The sequence below is a fragment of the Numenius arquata genome, chromosome 11 (genome assembly GCF_964106895.1).
Source record: "Numenius arquata chromosome 11, bNumArq3.hap1.1, whole genome shotgun sequence".
Classification (NCBI taxonomy): Eukaryota; Metazoa; Chordata; class Aves; order Charadriiformes; family Scolopacidae; genus Numenius; species Numenius arquata.
Genome location: NC_133586.1, coordinates 21,201,047 through 21,221,668, shown reverse-complemented (window position 1 = coordinate 21,221,668; position 20,622 = coordinate 21,201,047). Strand labels below are relative to the sequence as shown.

General features: G+C 46.7%; 1 protein-coding gene across 1 annotated transcript in view; it reads right to left on the bottom strand.

The window, feature by feature from the left end:
• The window catches only part of SIN3A (SIN3 transcription regulator family member A), a 28,578-nt gene extending 9,153 nt beyond the window's left edge, over nucleotides 1–19,425 (bottom strand). Inside the window, exons 1-12 of the mRNA XM_074155543.1 lie at nucleotides 19,237–19,425; nucleotides 16,968–17,144; nucleotides 15,391–15,497; nucleotides 13,806–14,088; nucleotides 11,166–11,417; nucleotides 9,621–9,773; nucleotides 9,122–9,280; nucleotides 7,770–7,859; nucleotides 6,167–6,285; nucleotides 3,220–3,430; nucleotides 1,015–1,131; nucleotides 57–295 (exon numbers count right to left, since the gene is read on the bottom strand). Coding sequence (XP_074011644.1) covers nucleotides 57–295; nucleotides 1,015–1,131; nucleotides 3,220–3,430; nucleotides 6,167–6,285; nucleotides 7,770–7,859; nucleotides 9,122–9,280; nucleotides 9,621–9,773; nucleotides 11,166–11,417; nucleotides 13,806–14,088; nucleotides 15,391–15,497; nucleotides 16,968–17,144; nucleotides 19,237–19,425 — 2,096 coding nt within the window. The remainder of the gene's footprint in view (nucleotides 1–56; nucleotides 296–1,014; nucleotides 1,132–3,219; nucleotides 3,431–6,166; nucleotides 6,286–7,769; nucleotides 7,860–9,121; nucleotides 9,281–9,620; nucleotides 9,774–11,165; nucleotides 11,418–13,805; nucleotides 14,089–15,390; nucleotides 15,498–16,967; nucleotides 17,145–19,236) is intronic.
• Between the last annotated feature and the right edge of the window lie 1,197 nt (nucleotides 19,426–20,622).

The window sequence follows — 20,622 nt, the reverse complement described above, 5'->3', positions numbered from 1 at the left end:
GGTGTGTTATCCTTTGGCAGAGCCCCCCGGGGCAGGGTGGTAAGAGCAGCCAGTACCTTTTCAGTACAATGGGAACAGCCACAGAGGGGTTCTTCCGAAGTCCGTCAATGATGTCGGCTGCTTTATCAGCATATATCCGCTGGAGAGCCTTGCGGTGGATCACCTCCGAAGTGCCACCCAGAGTATTGTCCAGCCGGAATTTGGCCTGCTCCTCGGCGGACAAGCGCGAGAGTTTCTTTTGGATTGCCTCAAGGACGCGGATCGTTGCCAGGTTGGTCTCCAAGACAACATCCAGCTGAAGCGAATGGTGCATTAGCCATCGTTGAATAGATAAAACATGATACTTCACAGAGGCTAACATTTAAGTGACACGAAACAAGAAGCCGTGCATGTTTAACAAGATGTTCTCAAGCAGCTGTTTCCATGTTCAGCTGCTCTAAAATAATCCAATTATATTTCATCTGCCACCTAGATAATACTGCGCAAGAATTTAAAGGCTACCAGAACGATACTGTTAGGAAATTACATTTTCCACCTGGGAACAGAACACAATTGACAGTTACTCTACAAAAGGACGTGCTGAATCTGAGCGTGTTCAGGTAATTGCCAAGCTAACTTCCATTTCAAGTCAAGATGTCAATCATTTAACATCCTGAACGTATCGCTTTTCAGATTATTACAGGGGAATGCATGTTTCTCCTGCGCTACGTGGGCAGCAAGAACAGAAAAGACGCATCGATTATACGCCGGCCATTGAGCAATTTCATCTGGAGCAGCGTGAGCAAAGAGCTCTGCAGAGAAAGCCAGGGGCAGGGGCGGCAGCTTGGAGCGAGAAGTGTTTCCGCAGCCGCTGCTTCTTGCATTAAGAGAATACAAGCTTTTATGCAAAAAAACAGACAACAGACACACAATAAAAACAGATTCGAAGTAGCAGGATTAAAGGTATAATTATATCAAGATCATTAACTGTTCACAGAAGCTTTCCAAGACATGAATCAAGGAAAAACAGTTTACCTCGAATCGCTCATCCTCACACCTGTAGATGTGCTCTTCGTATTGCGTCTTCTTGGAGCTCACGAATGTGGAGTCTTCGGACCAGGATGGGAAGGAGACCCAGGTGTCGTTCAAAACCTTGGAGGGAAAGATGGGGAGACAAGAGTGACAGTCAGCCTTCCAAGGGGCTCTGAACCTGGTCTTCTGATGGGAGGATCTAATTCCCCAGTTGGAAAACCTGTGTGTCCTGTACAAAGCCCAGACACCACCCAGCATCCAACAAAAGAACCCCAAAGAGCCAGAACCAAAACTTCCGGGCAGTCTCAAAAAATTATTAGCTGGGAGAAAAAAAAGACTTGCAAGGGAAGAGAAAAAGAAAGGTGAAAGGAGCTTTTCTGTTACTTTGGATTAGTCAACTGCAACCAGCTGGTTCATCACGCGTGTAATTCACCATCGACAACACTGGGTGGTCATCACGTCAAACATGACCATGGTTTCTACCTCCATACCCCAGCAACACCTTTTCTGACAAAGCAGCTGAACACCTGCAGCTTTCACCACCTCCAAAACCAGAACAGAACACTCAGAAAAACCTCAAAGAGGCCAAAGGCAAAGAAACAGGGATTTTGGCAGGCAGTCTTGAAAGTCAGGCCTAGTTTTCAGTAACCTGAAGCCTGAACAACTGAGGCGTTAAATTCTCACAGAAAGAAAAGTTCGTAACAGCATCACACAAGACACTTTTGAGAGATATGTCTGGACTTAGAGTAAAAAAAAAAAAAACAAACTTACAATTGTCTCTTGCCCAGGTTGTTTTCACTATCTTGCCACCACTTCAGCTGGACGCCTATCACCACTGCTCACTGCCTGATTTGGTCACCCACACTCATCCTCCTCATCACTCAAGGAGCTCAACGACACAAAAACCATGCAATCTCCTCGCTGTTTGTTGCAGGCGCCACTGGTGTCACCCAGGGAAGGGATTTCTGGGGCTCTCCCCTCCTCCAGTGAATGCTCTTAACTGACATGTTAATTAACTGGCCTTCAGCTCGCTCACCTCCAAAACATTACCTTCAACACCAGTGAAGGAACAGGATCAGCCAGTACCATTCCCACTTTGATCAAAAGGTCATTACAGCATATTAACAACAACATACATCTGATCCTGCAGCACTTTATCAAAAGATCAGTGTTGACTCCTGACCAAGAAGGCTCCCCTGTAGGGAGCCCATTTCCTGAAGCAAGGCACCGTTTCTCAAGACAACAGGTCGTCTGAGCATTTTGAGTAGAAAGAAAGAAGCAACACAACTATTTGGTTGGGGTTTTTTTTCCCAGTTGTTCCCCCCCACCAGTGCTTTATGCAATCCTTTCACCACCACCACCGGAGAAGAGCTGATGCCAACCACCAAAGCCATGTGGCTATGGCATCTCCCAGCTGCATTCCAGCATAACCCATTCCTAGACTGATGCCCTGCCCTGTGCAATAGCTGCTGGCCACCATCCAGGTGTTTGCAGGAACACCTCAGGGTGTGCTCACCTCAGGCTCTGACACGTATATATGATCTTGAGCCAGGACGATAACGCCTGCGCACGCCTGGGTGCTGGATCAGAGCTAACCCAGCCCCGGCTCCATGCCCAGTGCCAGTTTTGGGACACAACCCAGCTGCAAGAGAGCAGACGTGCCCCAACACCCCCTGGAACCTTTTCAGCATAGAGCAGGGATGAAAAAAAAAAAAAAAAAAAAAATTCCCCATCCTGTTCTTCTGTTCCACTTGTCCTTGCTCTATCCTTCCGAGAAGGACCAGGTTGCTCAAAGCCACGTCCAGCCTGGCCTTGAACCCCTCCAGGGATGGAGCAGCCACAGCTTCTCCGGGCAGCCTGTTCCAGTGTCTCACCCCCCTCACAGTAAAGAATTTCTTCCTAATATCTAATCTAAATCTCCCCTCTTTCAGTTTAGAACTGTTCCCCCTCGTCCTGTCACTCCACTCCCTGATCAAAAGTCCTCCCCAGCTTTCCTGGAGCCTTTTTAGGTACTGAAAGGCTGCTCCCCAGAGCCTCCTCTTCTCCAGGCTGAATCCCCGCAACTCTCTCAGCCTGTCCTCACACCAGAGGGGCTCCAGCCCTCGCAGCATCTCCGTGGCCTCCTCTGGACCCCTTCCAACAGGTCCATGTTCCTCCTGCGCTAATAACCTTCCCTTGTCATGCAATTCCCGGCCCAGAGCATCTTACCTCTTTACACAGTGGAGTCCGCCCTGTGCACTTGGGTTGCTGGTAGCTCTTGGGTAAGGCTCGGTAACTGGAGCCCAGTCTTTTACAGGAGGCATAGTCGATCTCCATGGCAATCCCCTCAGTAGCCCGTTCCTTCGGATACGTCTCCATGTGAACAGACTCCTTATACCCCAGAAAGTTTTTAAACCAAGTGAACAATTCTGGGAATTTCCTAAAAATGAAATGAATGAAGTGAAAAAAACACCTATTTAAGTAGAAATCAAACAGCGCTGAGCTGCATTGCTGAGGCTACAACCGATTGCTACAGATAGAGTGTGCCCCTCTGAATTATCAGTGTGGGGAAAGAGGACCCTTTCTGCTCAGTCCCACTTCCCCAGAGCCTGCTTGAATGCGAAGCGAGTACCTGTTTGTTGACCAGGTGGTAGATCGATTACTCTCTGGCTGCAACTAAGGTGCTTTAGGATTACCCCCTCATATTGCCAGGGATACACAGTACAGTCCCTGTGGGACAAGTGACAAGCGAGGAAGAGCGGTCAAAGCTTTCACTGCAGTGGCAGCACCCATTGCAGGGTCTCACCTGGGTCTCCGAAGCTCTCCCAGCAGTGAACCCAGGCCACATCCCTACTTGATTGCCAATGTTCTTAACCTCAAACCAGACCTTTGCTATCCAAAAAGCAGCAAGAAGAAACTGAAAAGCGATTCCGTAACTACAGAGCAAAACGCTTTAGTGCTGAGCAATCGCTTCGACCGGCACCGCACCCCCCAACTACACCAACCAGCACAAATTATGGAGAAGCCTTTGCCTGCAAGGCCCACGTTCGCCCGCTTGCAGAGAAAAGTTTTCGGAAGAATTTATTAGTCTAAAATACCACATCTGTTCAACTCCTCTTATCTCATGCAAAGCTCCAGCAACATGAGGAATTGAATCTGCTACTGAGGCTAATTGAATCACCGCTCATTTATTGCTTTTTCATTACACGACAGGAGATAATGTCCAACTCCAGAATAAGAAAACTGTATTATACCTTCTCCAATACAGATATTCACCCTTATAGCTAGGAGCACAGACAGCAGATGAGAGAAATCCAGAATTTTTTGTCAAATATTTCACCTTTCCTAGCTAAAGGTAGCATCCTGCTGGTGCCTGACTAATTCCAGTGGAGCTATGGAGAGAGTGGAAGCTCCTTGGGGCAGTTTCTTTGCACAGTAGCTAATGTAATGGGGTCCTGAACCCAATTTACGATGCTATTGCCTTTTCCCTTGGACCCAGGAACTCCATTCACAGGAAGAAGGAACGTTAATCTTGTTGCCCAAAGTTGATGAGGGGATATGGGTAGGTTTTAGCTGATTAATACAGAGTTATTCCGTACACTACTGGCAATTATGGAAGGCGTAATTTCTATTTAAACCATAGCATTCCTTATTTTTGGCTTCAGGACAGAATTCAGCCGCTTTTTGGAAATTTTAGCGAGTTTATATCAGCACTCCTTTTTTAATGTGACATTTCCTATGTAATTAAGACAGTCAATCTTTTCTCAAATTAAATAATCGGTGATTCTAGAGCAAGAGACTGCAATAACAGGCTGCTAAATAATTCTGTTTGCTCTTCTGAAAAAGCAAGCAACAGAGGAAGCAGTACCAGCGCTGCTCTTGAATGCTGCCTGCCTGCCGAGATGTAGCTAGGAATTCCTCTCTCACCTCCTCTCGGATCAGGAACAGAAAAGGGCGGTGCGGAAGAGCATGAAGTTGGAAAGAAAACTGAAGCAGGGCCGCCCTTATAGTCCTGCTCCCATAAAGGAGAATTCTGAAAGCCTAAAGCATGTGGCACCTGCATGGTATTAGCCAGTGAAGGGCTTCCACGAACTACCAGTGTATTGTTCCCACCCATAGAGCAGCACATGGCACCTCACCACGTACACTCATGACGCTCGGGCTGAGCTGGAGGGAAGAGGAGATCAGAGAACTGCCACAGAAGCAACTCACACAAACATTTACCCAACAATTAAGCAGTGGCAGCCTCCCCAGATAAAAGCTGAGCCAATCACCAGTGGAGGAGGCGGGCAGCGCAGGGGTAACGCCATCTCTTTGCGGCCCAAGAAACCACCACCCGGCTCCCGGAGTGGCGTTCCTCCTCTGTGCCACACAACTACACGAGATGCATTTCCCTGAACAACCACAAAGGGACCTGGGGGTCCTGGCGGACAACAGGATGACCATGAGCCAGCAATGTGCCCTTGTGGCCAAGAAGGCCAATGGCATCCTGGGGGGGCATCAGGAAGAGTGTGACCAGCAGGTCGAGGGAGGTCATCCTCCCCTCTCCGCCCTGCCCTGGTGAGGCCCCATCTGGAGCACTGGGTCCAGTTCTGGGCTCCCCAGTTCAAGGAGGACAGGCAACTGCTGGAGAGAGTACAGCAGAGGGCTACAAAGATGATGAGGGGCCTGGAACATCTCTCTGATGAGGAAAGGCTGAGGGACTTGGGGCTTTTTAGTCTGGAGAAGAGAAGACTGAGGGGGGATCTGATCAACGCCTATAAATACTTAAAGGGTGGGTGTCAGGAGGATGGGGCCAGTCTTTTCTCAGTGGTGCCCAGTGACAGGACAAGAGGAAATGGGCACAAACTTGTATACAAGAAGTTCCATCTAAACATGAGGAGGAACTTCTTTCCTCTGAGGATGGCAGAGCCCTGGAAGAGGCTGCCCAGGGAGGTGGTGGAGTCTCCTTCTCTGGAGACATTCCAAACCCCCCTGGACACGTTCCTGTGCGACCTGCTCTGGGTGGACCTGCTTTGGCAGGGGGGTTGGACTACATGATGTCCAGAGGTCCCTTCCAACCCCATATCATCCTGTGATTCTGTGATATAAAAGTGTTTCTCTCCTGGCTTTCCAACAGAAACAGTCCAAGCGGATTAAACTTCTCACCTCACGTAAGGAAACAGGCTCCACTTACCCCAAGAATGGAGAAACAAGCTGCACGAGCTCAGCCCGGGAAATCACCTCCTGGTTGAAAATAACCAGGCAGCGAAGGAAGTTTTCATATGCTTCTGTGCTACGCAGAGCTTTGCGGACCTTAGAGAGAGAGGAAAAGAGGAACACAGTTGCTGTCAGTGTGAGATCAAGCTGTGTGTGCTATTGCTGGCCAGGAGACCTGGGTTCAACACTGCACTTCCCACTGATGCACGGAGGTTATGCATGGAATGAGAAGGCAAATCTTCACGTGAGTTGAACAGAGAGTAACTTGCCTCGTACAAGGGGCCAGACAAACAGATCTCCATGTGAGCCATCTCCGTGCTGGGGATGCCCTGCACGGTCAGCGCCCGGAGATGAAGAATGGAGTTGCAAGTGAAGAATGAAATCCCTCAAAACCTCTCCACCAAACAGCTGGATTATGAAATGCTGGAATCATGGATGTCAGTTGTAACTTGAGCACCACAAACCCACATAGGCTGCCTTTAAGCACCAGCAAATATTGCAAGGAGGAAGCAGGAGAGACACCTGTGCCCTGGGTAACATCGCTCCAGCCCCTGCCTGCGGGGGTTATCAGGGAAGAGGCAGCAGTATAAAGAAACCCAACGCTTCATCCCAACACCATTACTTTTCCCAGGAGAACAGTTAGCATCTACGCATCAGACGGAGATCTAGCACCATTAAGATACTCGTCATTACAGTTACAATCCTACAGCAGGGATTTCTAGGTTTACTCGTGTTAACCCCTACACACCCTCCGAGCAATAGATTGGTTCCGAGTTACCACTAGCTGGTCCAACAGTGTGCTGCAAAACACACCACGTCATCAGGGAGCAACCAAGACTTCCATCGACACATGAATATTACTTAAAAAACTTCTTTACGTTCACTATCTACTCCCCTCTGAGCCATAAAGAAATGTATGGACATCGTAGGGAAGACTCCAAGGTTTTAGGGAAGACTCCAAGACTCCACATATCCTTCAATTGTTCTGCGTGGTAAAGGGGCAACAGGTAACAACCATGCAATTAATTAGATTCATCTCTCAGGGAAAAGAAAAAAAACAAACAAAACAAACCAAAACCAGAAACAAAACAAAACAAACCCCAGCATTGACATGAATCAGCTGCTTTTGTAAACCCAGCTCCCACACTGCAGGCAGCTGGTTGCAGATGGGTAGAGCAAGCTGTGCCAACACGGTAAGACACGCCACGCACATCAGCGCTTGGACGGGGACTTCAGAAAGGCGAAAAAAAAATTTGCAGCGTACTTTACAGCAAAAAAAAATATAAAAAAAAAAAAATCCCATTCCTGCAAAAAAACCTGTATCGGCAGCAGGTGAAAAGCTGGAGAGTGATCTTTTTGGGAAAAACCCACAAATATCCACATAAAAAAAGATCACCGGTCTTTTAAAAAAAAATTCTATGGATCTGAGAGGTTGCATGCTACATCTGAGGTTAAGCTGACAAATGTTATCAGGGTGGTATATACACCACGTACCTCACCGCGATAAAAATCCGAATGTATATTCCCTAAGAATATAAATCACTGACACCAGACGGCTGTCCCTGAATCTCGCTTCTCACCTTCTCAAAGAAGAGCGATTCTGTCCCCACGCCGTGTTTGCTGGCTTCCGCCAAAGACTGGTCTTTTAAACCAAGCAGCTTCGGTTTCTTCTGTTAACAAAAGAAAGAAAAAAGAAAAAACAAAACAAAACAAAAAAGGGCAGTTCAGCAGAGCGAATTGCCATATTTTGATTATCTTTCACACAAGAGTTTTCCCTGCCTGACCCCACCGTTTGCTTTGAAATAAAAGAAAAGTGGCTTTTTTTGGAAGGAAACTTGCATGGAAGCGTGTGTCACAAGTTAATCTATTAAAGGTTAATCAGTAGCATAGAACTCCAAATATTTTTAATACACTGTTGCATCCTTTCCTGTAACTAGTTGATTGAAACAGTCACTGCTTGTAGCGCATCTCATTTTTCTAACTAGTTTTCCAAACTACCAAAATAAATCTGTTTTTTTCTTATCGCTCACCCAGTTCTTTTTAAGTCTCACCCCCCTCTAAAATTAGTGTATTTCTTTTTCTTTCTTGAATTCCACTGCATTTATTTTCCCCACACCAGCACTGCGCTCCACACCCTCCGAAAGCTGCCTCCAAAACGTGTTTTATTTTGCTGCCCTTTATTTGAAGAAGAGGAGAAAGCACAGGAGGGGAAGTAAATCACTGGATTTAAATGATACAATTACACATGCTAATGCTTCTCGTCACAAAGCAAGATACACCACCTTCAAAAAAAAAAAAAAAAAGGCAGGCAAACTTGTCCCTAAAGCACAAACACTAAACCACCTGGCCACGAGACCGCTTTTATTACACTACAAAGCCTCGCTCTCTCAAAACATGCGTCATTTGCAAAGGGCAAACTCTGCTGAGAGAAGAATCATTCTTCATTGTATTATAACGTTTATCATAGGAAAAGACGAGCAAACACCATTCTGCCGCGTCTGCTCCGAGTTCTGCTACAACAAAGCTTTCAGGAACACCTTTATCTTTCCCGCAGCTTATCTTCCCATGTGCCTCAGAAACATCACTAGGAATTTCGGATAAATTTATTTCGCAACTTTACCGAGATTTTATTCACCAATCCGACTACCCCCAGGCATTCCACAGCGCCCTAATAAAGTGGGGAAAATCCTATTTTTCCCAAGCCAGTAAAGTAACGATCACTACCCTCAGGTACAGATAACAACGCCAGTTTTTGAAAATCACAGACTTGTGCTTAGAAAGGACTTCAAAAAGTTTCCTTAAAGGCAAAGCATTAGTTTCGGTGCTCTCAAGCCGCAGCCCGTGCTGCCAAAAAAATCGCAGGGACTCATAAAAAGCATCCTGCTCTGCCCGTTTTACAGGGGACTGGGGAAGGAACAGCACAGGCTCTTACCTTCACCGGAGGGGTAGCTCCAGTTCCCGAGTGCCGTCGGATCTGACAGCCATTCTGGTTGGGTCTTTGCTGTTTGTTGTTGAGCTGTGGCTTCTTCACCGTGCCACCGTGATCATTTCTTACCGATTCCACTTTCTCCGCAGTTGTCTTACTTAACAGCTTATTTAGAGACAAACCCAGAAGACCATTAGAGCTGAGTTCCACACATCCAGGCAAAAAAAAAAAATACGCCTGCTTCTCCTAGCTCTAGATGACCAGTGTATTTTACTACAGTTATTGCAGTCTTAAAACAACCTTTTTAGGCAAAGGGATTGTATTTAAAAGACAGAAAATACAGTCTATTGCCCTGATCCCATTCCCACACTCAGGAAAAGATTACTCCAAAAAAAAACACCCCAAGAAACAAAGAGCAAAAGTACATTTTTCTGAACTCTGGCTAGATACCGAAAGAGCTTTCCGCTAGGTATTTCAGTTCCAGTCTACCTCCAAGGCCACTCACCACAGAGCTGTTGGCATCGGGCAGGAACTGCCCGAACTCAGACAGCAGATCCTCCTGGTTCTTGAAGAGCCTAGCCACCTGCGCATACACCTCCTGCTCCGTTAGAGCCGGCGTGTAGTTACCTCCTGCCTCCTTGGCGTTGCGCTGCTCCTTCTGTCATAGGAAAGAGGAGAAGCATCAGAAGAAAGGATGCAGAAACTATTTAAGTGACAAAGGAAATCACACTAAATGCCCAGGTGGCCATGGACTAGCAGGACACTGAGTTTATGAATGAGATGAATTTATGAACGAGGCAGAAGTGGAAGTGGACAAAGACACCATGTCATCAGTAAAAATTCTTTGTGTGAGGAACCTCATGCTCTCGACCACTGAAGAGACCACAGAAAAGCAGTCCAATAACATCAAGCCAGGTAGGAACCCATTGACACAGTAGCTCCTAAACATGTACTGCTACTGCAAATGGAAATATTTCTCCATTCATAAAAACTGAAGGGTTTTTTTTCACTTTTAACATAGTACTATTGGCATGTTGTCTCTTCCTGATCCATGCTCCTGATCCAAATAGGATTTTAAAAAGGCATTTCAGACACTTGCAGGTAAAGATGATGGACTGAAATCTATTCTTTCATGCTGCCACGGGATCTCTTAATTGGCAAGAACTCTCCTTAGCTTGCTGGCCAACGCTAATCCAGCAGAATCACAGAATGACATGGGGTTGGAAGGGACCTCTGGACATCATGTAGTCCAACCCCCCTGCCAAAGCAGGTCCACCCAGAGCAGGTCGCACAGGAACGTGTCCAGGGGGGTTTGGAATGTCTCCAGAGAAGGAGACTCCACCACCTCCCTGGGCAGCCTCTTCCAGGGCTCTGCCATCCTCAGAGGAAAGAAGTTCCTCCTCATGTTTAGATGGAACTTCTTGTATACAAGTTTGTGCCCATTTCCTCTTGTCCTGTCACTGGGCACCACTGAGAAAAGACTGGCCCCATCCTCCTGACACCCACCCTTTAAGTATTTATAGGCGTTGATCAGATCCCCCCTCAGTCTTCTCTTCTCCAGACTAAAAAGCCCCAAGTCCCTCAGCCTTTCCTCATCAGAGAGATGTTCCAGGCCCCTCATCATCTTTGTAGCCCTCTGCTGTACCCTCCCCAGCAGTTCCCTGTCCTCCTTGAACTGGGGAGCCCAGAACTGGACCCAGTGCCCCAGATGGGGCCTCCCCAGGGCAGAGCAGAGGGGGGGGATGACCTCCCTCGACCTGCTGGTCACACTCTTCCTGATGCCCCCCAGGATACCATTGGCCTTCTTGGCCACAAGGGCACATTGCTGGCTCACGGTCATCCTGTTGTCCACCAGGACTCCCAGATCTTTTTCCTCAGAGCTGCTCTCCAGCAGGTCAGCCCCCAGCCTGTCCTGGTGCAGGGGGTTATTCCTCCCCAGGTGCAGGACGAAGACCTGAATGCAAGTCTTGGACAGGCAAGAGTTAGCTCCCAGAGCAAAGAAAGAGAAATAATCACACGTATAACCCAAATCTGCACCGTGAACACCCACCTGATATGTATGGAGGATCTCCAGGAAGGCTTTGTAGATGTCTGGCTGCCCCTGGAACCGATTCTTGATCTTATTGACATAGTTGATGGCGTGATTAAACTCAACGGGCTGATTGTTCTGCAGGGATGGTGTGGTTCCCAGAGAGATTGTCACAGGCGTATGAGGTTGGACCGGCGGAGAACGCGGCGATGCGTATGGTGGAATCGCGGGAGTTTGCTGGCTGGCGGGAGTATGTGCCTGCAACTGTGACGGCTAAGAAGAAAAGAAGCCATGTTAGAAAACAAGCAGATTCCTTTATGTTTGGAATAAAGGCACTTTTATTCCACTTACGGACCATACCCATAAGAAACAATCCGGTGTATAACTGTATCTGATGCCAATGGTGGAACAACATGGATTCAACAGAGATACCTCTGGAATATCACAACTGGACAAAATCTCCTGCTGCAGCATCCAGGTAAACAACTTCTTCCCATTTACCAGCCCTGGACGACTTTTGCTGCACTTCCTTAAAAGACAGGCCTTTTTAAACTGCTACTAAAAAATTATTCCCTTTACAGGTCTAGGGAATTTTAACAATATCTTTTATAAACTGAACATTTGCTACTGGCTGTGTAAGGAAAAAGTGCTCTTAAGAGTCAAAATTAAGAAGCACCATTTCACAGTCAGAGCTGGGTTTTTTTAAAAATTAACAGAAGCACAGGTAGACCAGGCAGAAGAAAAGTATAATCCCAAAAAAAATGAATAGAAAAATATTTAGTGGGCCAGCAGGGACTACACTTCATCAGGAAGACAAAACAGCTGGCCCATTCAAGCTGTTGTTATTGAGAGTTAATTTTCCTTGCTAATTGCTTTTGACTGAAATCTGACAAGAGACACATACTATCTCAAAAACTTAAGGCAGCCAAAAGGCATAGGTATGGTTTGCTCCAACACTGCAAGTTATTTTGCCCCTAGTGAACAATGCTGGGATGCTTAAAGGCAACAGCAAGGGAAACCTGGCATTTTTTCCAGTATTAAGACAAAAAAACCCAAGCGGGCAAGGCTCTCAGAGCAATTATTTTGCATACTCTTCATAGACACCTAACAGCCACAGAAAAATTTAGCAGCAGTTTTGAGGTGGCAATTTTAAATGCACATCGAAGTACTCATTCCCGTCACTTTCCAAACTTTACAATGTGTATTACGCAGATTTTTCACTCCAGACAGTGTAGATAATTGTCTTAGGATGGCCAGAAGCATCCTATTACAAGATCGTGCCTTTCCTTACCTGTCTGCTAAGGAAATCTCACCTCAATATGCTGTGTGTCTCTCAGGTTAATTTTAAAGTTTCAGCAAAAATAGTTCAACTCTTTGCAGGACGGTGACATGGGGACAAAACAACTTAGCCTCCAGTGATGAGAAAGAGACTGCTACCTCTTTCACTGAAAGCATGTACTACTACTTTGGATAAAAGCCTTAAAATCTGGCACATGTAATTTAATTCTGGAAGGCTTAGCTTTGCAGTTTTCAGCCTTGGAAATCTTTTAGCAGGTTTTTGTTTGCCATTTCTGAACTGAAGGTTGCAAGTCCCGCCAATGCTTGTCTAGAGATCGTCTAATTGCCACGTTTTAAATCCTGATGCTTTCTAACCGCATCATCCCTTTTCTTTTTTTTCCTCTTCTAGTCAATTGTTAGCTAATCGTACAGTTTAGAGATTAACCCTTGAAAATTTGAAGATTCTTTCCCTCTCTAAGGCTCTCAAATCTTCCCATATTTTGAGGTTAAAATACATGATATTTTATCTAAAGTAAGCTCCTCAAATGCCTATTATCCTATTCTGTTTCCATTCGCATAAAATATGTCTGACAGACAGTAGCATCTGGATTACATCCTAAAACAGGGTCAAATTCCCTTTGTTATCGAAAGGTCACAGTTCCAGGCGCACAAACCAACACCTAAAGGCAACATCACAGTCGTCTTGCCTGAACTCTTGCACTTCGGATTTTGCCAGTATCTCCTGCACCCACCCAGCTGACGGCTGAACTAGACTCTTTTACCAAAAACGTTCAATCCAACAAAAAGACTTCAAGCAGTGCAGAATCTACCAAATAATTTAACCAAGCTCTTCTAAAGGCTTCATTGCCCCAGGCATCTGAAGCCACACACGCACTTTCAGATCAAGTGCAACACCTTCATCACACCCTCTGTTTTATGGGAAATTTCGTAGGACTGCACTTATTCTGAGACAATACACACGAAAGAAGGCAGTTTGACATGTGCCCGGTGCTTTAACTAGGAAGCCATTCTTGCAAAGTCACGTGCGTTTCAGGGACCTTTTTCCTGGGGCTGCTGGATCACTCCCCGAAAAACGCGTGTACACTTTACCAGATGCTCTGAGCATCTTTCAGTTCCCCACTGAAAGCACCAAGGCTTTTCCAAATCCATAAGGTGGCTTTGTTTGAGTTACTGTCAAATCAACCAGGACGCACCGTGAAGTTTGAAAAGGAGAAACAAATCCAGCAGCAACACACTCGGGTTCACAAATACTATGAAAAAGCAGCGTAGAGGTTCCTTTTTTGCCCTCCAGCTCCACACCAGTTTCAGCTGGAGGCAGCAGGATCCCCGTGTTATCAATGTATGTCGTTTAAAGCCTCTCACCTTGCTGATTTTGGCAGGCGGTGGCTGTGGCGCTGGCTGTGCTGGTGTCGGGGTTGATTGCGCCGAAGGCTGCGACTGATGCTGGGGCTGAGGCTGCGGCTGGGGCTGCAAACCGTGCGTGGGGATCTGGTGAACCTGCCCCGGCGTTGTCACGTTCACCATGTCATTTGTCTGCACCTCAATCTTGTAACCAGGCGGCAAGAAGGTGTTGAAACCCATGATCAAGTCTGGGTGGCCCTTGAAGAGCTGCGATACGCGGCTGATCACTCCTGGAGTGTCAATACTGAACAAGGAATAAGACGAAAAGCGTCACAATCCTCTAAGACCCTTTCAGTGACACACACCGAGGTCTGTGTGCAAGAATTTGCCATTAGAATTTTTACCTTATCACCTCTAACGGATGAAACAAAGAAAAACTGATTCCTATAAATTCACTGCTGAACTTAAGAATGATGTAAGAGTTATTTCGCTACCCCAGACAGCACTTTATATCTGTGAGATCTAGTCCCAAGTCTGGCCATTCATAGAGTCATAGAATTGTCCAGGTTGGAAGGGACCTTTAAGATCACCTAGGCAACCATCAACCTAACTCTGATAAAAAAAACCAAAAAACCACCAAATAAACCACCAACCACAAAAAACCAAACATCACTAAACCATGTCACTAAGCAGTATGCCTACCCGTCTTTTAAATACCTCCAGGGATGGTGCCTCAACCCCTTCCCTGGGCAGCCCATTCCAAGGCTTAATAACCCTTTCCGTGGAAAAATTTTTCCTAATATCCAATCTGAACTTCCCCTGGCGCAACTTGAGGCCATTTCCTCTTGTCCCTTCGCCTGCGACTTGGGATGAGACCAACCCCTCCGGCTACACCCTCCTTTCAGGGAGTTGTAGAGAGCAATAAGGTCTCCCCACAGCCTTCTTTTCTCCAGGCTGAACACCCCCAGCTCCCTCAGCCTCTCCTCACAAGACTTGTTCTCCAGACCCCTCACCAGCTCCGTTGCCCTTCTCTGGACCTGCTCCAGCACCTCAGTGTCTTTTTTGTGGGAAGGGGCCCAAAACTGGACACAGCACTCGAGATGGGGCCTCACCAGTGCCCGGTACAGGGGGACCATCACCTCCCGAGTCCCACTCACCATGCTGTACCTGATACATGCCAGGATGCTGTTGGCCTTCTTGGCCACCTGAGCACACTGCTGGCTCATGTTCAGCCAACAGTCGACCAACACCCCCAGGTCCTTTTCTGCCAGGCAGCTCCGGCCACTCTGCCCCAAGCCTGTAGCGCTGCAGGGGGTTGGTGTGACTCAAGGGCAGGACCCGGCACTTGGCCTTGTTGAACCTCAATAAGGCCAATTATTAATGGGCAGACAACCAGATGAATCAGCTATCAAGGCTGAACTTGTGAACACCCACCCTATGCACAGATTTAGTAGAAATGAAGGATTTAACTTTCAGAAAAGAAAGCACACAACTATTTTTACGCTACTGCTAGAGCCATGTTACTCTGCACACGGAAGGACAGAACTCCCATGCCGACATACACTCTTTCTAACCTGGAAGGAAAAAGCAAAATGCAGCTTATTACCTTTGAGATTTAAATTCCTTCATAATATCCAAGAAGTCATTGTAGACCTGTGGCTGGCTACCAAACTGCAGCTTCACCTGGTCAAGATAAGACAACGCATCCTCCACCTGGGGACAGAACAGACAGGTTATATTAGCGGAGAAGATTTTATTTCACCTCCCATTGTTCTGCAAAAACACGCGTTATTTGAAAACACAGCTGTTAGCCCTGAGCCTGGGCAGGGAATTAAGGAGCAAAACATCATGAGCCTGGTTAGTGTACTACCAGCACTGTTTGAATAAGAGATACTCACTCCCCACTCCTGGCTCACAAGATAAAACTGCACCAGAAAGAAACAAAAAAGGGAAAGAAAAAAAAAAAAAAAGCAACACAGATCAGCAGAATTACTCAGAGAAAAAAAAAAAAACCTTACTCTAAATTTACCATCACTGAAGTGACTGCTAGTATAAACAGAACTAGACTGAGTATTTTTTCCTGCATTCGTTTGTGGAAATTATTATGGAAGCCTAAGAATACGCAGAAAGTGGAAATGACATAGTCAGTGTAGTAGATGTCTGCCAGGTACATGCTTGTACTTTTTTTTTCTAAAAGCCAGACATTTCAGTTCGACATAGAAGGATTTCAAAAATGGCAACTGTGGGCGGTAAATTGTTTTACACCTCAAACAGCAAGAAGTTTATGAACCGTTCGTGTACCAACATCCAATTTTCAGATGTACTGAAAGAACAGCCACAGCCTAAAAGGAGAGCGCTGGGTCCCTGTCGCCTCCGACAGCCAAGCCACACGCTCATCAGCTGCAAGAGCTACACACAGAACCTCTCTTTCGTCTGAAATCAAACGACAGCAAAGCAAGAAAGGCTATTACATATAGACCCAATCTTACGTCGGCAGCGGATTTGCCATTGTTTTCAATGAGAGAAAGAACCACACATTAAGAAACCATTTTGAGAGGTCTTTAGAAACGAAGCATCCTACATTCAGCAAAAGGAAAGGGCCTCTCACCCAACAAGGCAGCAGGTTCCTACCAAAACTGTAAGAGACCTGCACCGTATTTGGAAAAGACTAAGAAACAGGCATCAATTCATATATATCTGTGTCTTCTCACTAGAGCTGAACCAAATGTAGCCACTTTAACAGGTTATTTTTGGTGGAGTTTTCTCTTTTTTTACGGATTTTACAGCACATAATCCGAGAATAGAGCCTTCCTTACTCCCAAATTACTCCCACGCAACCACCCACATAAGCCATGTGTTCAGAAAAGCACCAAATGTTTTGGCAATTTAACCCATTCATATGAAAACCCCTGATCGATACTTCCTCCTTTTCCTTCCTGCCCCTCATCTTTTCCTAGCAAGACCAATTTTTATTAGGGCATTTGAAACAAATACCATAACAAAAGGGGTAATAAGGGTTTCAGCAGAAGAAGTCCCTTTCCGCATTCTCCCAACAGGAGAAGCTTTGTCAAGAAAGAGGTCACCAGCTGGCTTTGCAGGGAGGTGTCCCTACAGGAGGTTTCCCCTTGCCCCCAGGATTTAGGCAGAGGTCGTTTTATTTAAGGCAGCGATGCCGGGTGTTACCTTGAGCCTCTGGAACTGCTGCTGCCCCTGCACGGGGACGGCCGGCGGTGTGGGGTGAGCGTGGCTCTGCACCACCTGGCTCCCGTGGGGCTGCACTGGCGCCGTGTGGTGGTGGCCGCTGTGGACAGCGGCAATGGCCGGCCCATGGCTGCCCGAGCTCTGCGGAACAGCCGACACCTGGCAAGGCAAAGAGGACGACACTTAATGTGGCTGCGGCTTCGCGGCCGCCTCCGCTGGGACACAGCAAGATCTTCCCAGACCCGGAGACACAAGTGTAAACATTAAGGAAGCAGAAACACGGTCAGTCTGAACTTGAACCAGAGCGTGAATACTGCAACTTACTCAAAAAGTGTGTTTTGTTTTCTTTAACAATGGCCCAGAGAGATCTGAAACCAGAACAAGACAACTCTCATCCTACACTCCAAATAGAGGAGAGCCTTCTCTCCAAACACGTTACCAACGCAGGTTCTCTCCAGCCTACAGACTCCCTGCTCGTCTGGTCACTAACACTAACATAAAGACCTGCAAAAGGAGCACAAAATGGGATTTTCAGCCTGACAAAAGTTCTCTATCTTTCTCTGAAAAAAAAACCCACTAGTGTCACAAGCAATAATTTGAATGAATGACTCTTAAAGGGCTTCCACACTCTTGAAGTCAAAGTGAAGCTCTCTGGCCCCAGCAGACTCAGGGAAAAACTCAGTTTGCGACCTTCCCTAGAAAAGCAGGAAAAGGAACAGAAGGCATGTACTTTTCAGGCCCCCTTCATACAGTAAACCAGAAAAGTTTCAATTTTGGAAAATGCGTTAAACGAGCCTTTAAAAAAAAAATTAAATTACTTTTCATTTTACACAGTTTTCCATTCAAGCCTCTTTTGGACGGGATACACTTTTTTAATCCTTCTCGTGAACCGAGAAATGGTTTTCTTGCTGGTCCATTCAAGTTCTTTTTAGGAAGGACTGCCAGCATAAACACACCCTCCTCTTCCCGTCCCTGCCTGCGGGCTCTTCAGCTCTGCGGCTGCTACTCTCAGCGTGAACATTCCTCCTGCAGAAGTGAGGAAGAAGCTGTGTGTAAAATCAGGTACCAGTGAGGGAGGGCAGCTCACCCAGCAGCATGGAAGATGCAACATGCCAAAGACACGACAAAGTCACATCACACAGGAACCGCCTTTCCCTGGCCAGTATCTTCAGTGCACTCTTAAAGTACATGTGTGTTTTTTCCCCTCTCCCCAGCTGCCAGCTCCTTGCAAAGGAAGCGAAAGAGGGAAGAGTGCCACCTAATGCCTCTGGGGTCACATTTTCTGAAACATTTCAATCTTCCTGAAAGTCTCCAGTCCAAATGCTGATCTGATCCAGCCTGTTAAGCTTAAGATCACCCGAGATATCATACACCTGTGGCAGAGCAACCATAAGAATAAACCTTTTCCTGGAGAGAAATAAAGAAAAATGGAGAAAAAGCCCTGCACACACTCGCCTCTAGGATTTAGAGACCATTTAGGCCTTTTTTTTTTTTTTTTTTTTAGGATTTTGTAGACTATAGGACTTTGGAGCCCTCAACACAGGAAGGACATGGACCTGTTGGAACAGGTCCAGCAGAGGGCCATGGAAACGATCAGAGGGCTGGAGCACCTCTCCTATGAGGACAGGCTGAGAGAGTTGGGGTTCTTCAGCCTGGAGAAGAGAAGGCTCCAGGGAGACCTTATAACGGCCTTCCAGTACTTAAAGGGGCCTACAGGAGAGGTGGGGAGGGACTCTTGATCAGTGAGTGTAGTGATAGGATGAGGGGTAATGGTTTTAAATTGAAAGAGGGGAGATTTAGATTAGATACTAGAAAGAAATTTTTACTGTGAGGGTGGTGAGACCCTGGCCCAGGTTTCCCAGAGAAGCTGTGGCTGCCCCATCCCTGGAGGTGTTCAAGGCCAGGCTGGACGGGGCTTTGAGCAACCTGGTCTGGTGGGAGGTGTCCCTGCCATAGCGGGGTTGGAACTCAATGCTCTTTAAGGTCCCTTCCAACTCTAACCATTCTATGATTCTGTGATCTGAGAGAGTCACTAAAAGAATCGTGTTCAAAAAAACACACCGTGTATGTTCAGGTGACTCTGAACACTAACGAAGTCAATAGTCCTAAAGCAAGTGCTTAAAACGGGATGTACGATAAGCACATTGCTCAATCCTGATTTCTCTTTAGGAAACCCTGGTTACTAAAATAAAACCTTGTCTCAAATACAGAATTCTAGGGCGAAATGACAGGGCGCTGGCTGGTCATGCACCTGGTAGCTGGGAGTTACAGAGTACTGGATGCCGGTGGCAGACTGCATGGTCTCCGAAACCGCCTCATATACCGGAGGTGCCGGGGCAAGCACGCGGTGCTGGTGTTGGAAAGCTTCGGTGCTGCTGGTGATACGTCTCTGCTGCGACGCATACACGGGTGACTCCTGCTCATCCAATCGCCGCTTCATGCTGAACTCATGCTCGGGAAGCACTACAAAACCTGTGAAAAAACACACCAATTAACAAAAAGGCAATTGATTCATCGCTCCCTTCCGGCGCTGTGGACACTAACTTCACCAAGAGCAGGTAGGGCAAGTTTCTGTCTGTTCATTGAGGTTACTGATATCTCGAGATAGGAAAGAGGAATTAAGATCCAGCGTTCTGCATGAAACATACAGTTGTGTTTTATCACAAATAATACAGCCTTATCGTTAGAAATAAAATACTCTGCTTAAAAGTTAATGATTTCTTCAATCACACTTAAAGGATGTTGCTAGCAGGGGTGTCTTAAGCACAGGCAGACCCTGAGCAATGGAAAGCTCACTGAATGCAGTATTTGAACACAACAGACTTGGGGGAAGGCGCGTTACCTACACACAGCCTGGATAAAGTTGCCTACTTTGAAAGCAGAAAGAATCTCCTGGAGAGTCCAGGCAGGATGGCAGCCAGCTCCAAGAGATGCTTTAAGAATGTGGGAGGAAGAAGGAGGCAAAAAGCACGATGAGTAGTCAGATTTTGAAATCACTTACTAAGCCCTGAAGTAAAGCGCTCCCTGTTTAATACACATACGACATGGTGTAACCTCAGGGAAACCCACAGACCCACTATACCAGGAGTATTTTAGATACCGTACATCACACAGCCGTGGTCCTACCAGCACCCTGGCCCCGCTCACCAGCACCAAGCCAAAGAGTGCACAGCAGAGCAGCGCTCAAAAGGCTCCATGGCATCACTAGCAAGCTCCGTGGTACTCTGTGTGGCTACCAGGGATGCCAGTGAGCACTGATGAGCAGCTCTCCCAGTTATACTCCGGTGCTTTGTCTTCTCCAACATGCAGGCACATTCCTGCCCTACTCCAAGTTGTCTTTATGCAACCTCATTTCACTTCAAATCTGACAGGTTGTTTTGCCACTGTCCACTGTCCCGCTCCTAAAAGTGCCGTGAATTCTTTGCTCTGTTTGACTAAACTACTCACTTACTGTTTCCTGCAAGCAAATTCCAGTGCTGGCAATAATTACTGCCATCCTTGAGATCTTATCTGCTTTTCATCAAAGCATTGGGTGTGCTCAAAAGCACCTATTTAAGGTGTTTGATGGACAGAGAACAGTGTGAAATCCAGCCTCTTCAGCCTCTAATTCACCAGGACCTCTCCGAAACAAGTCCTT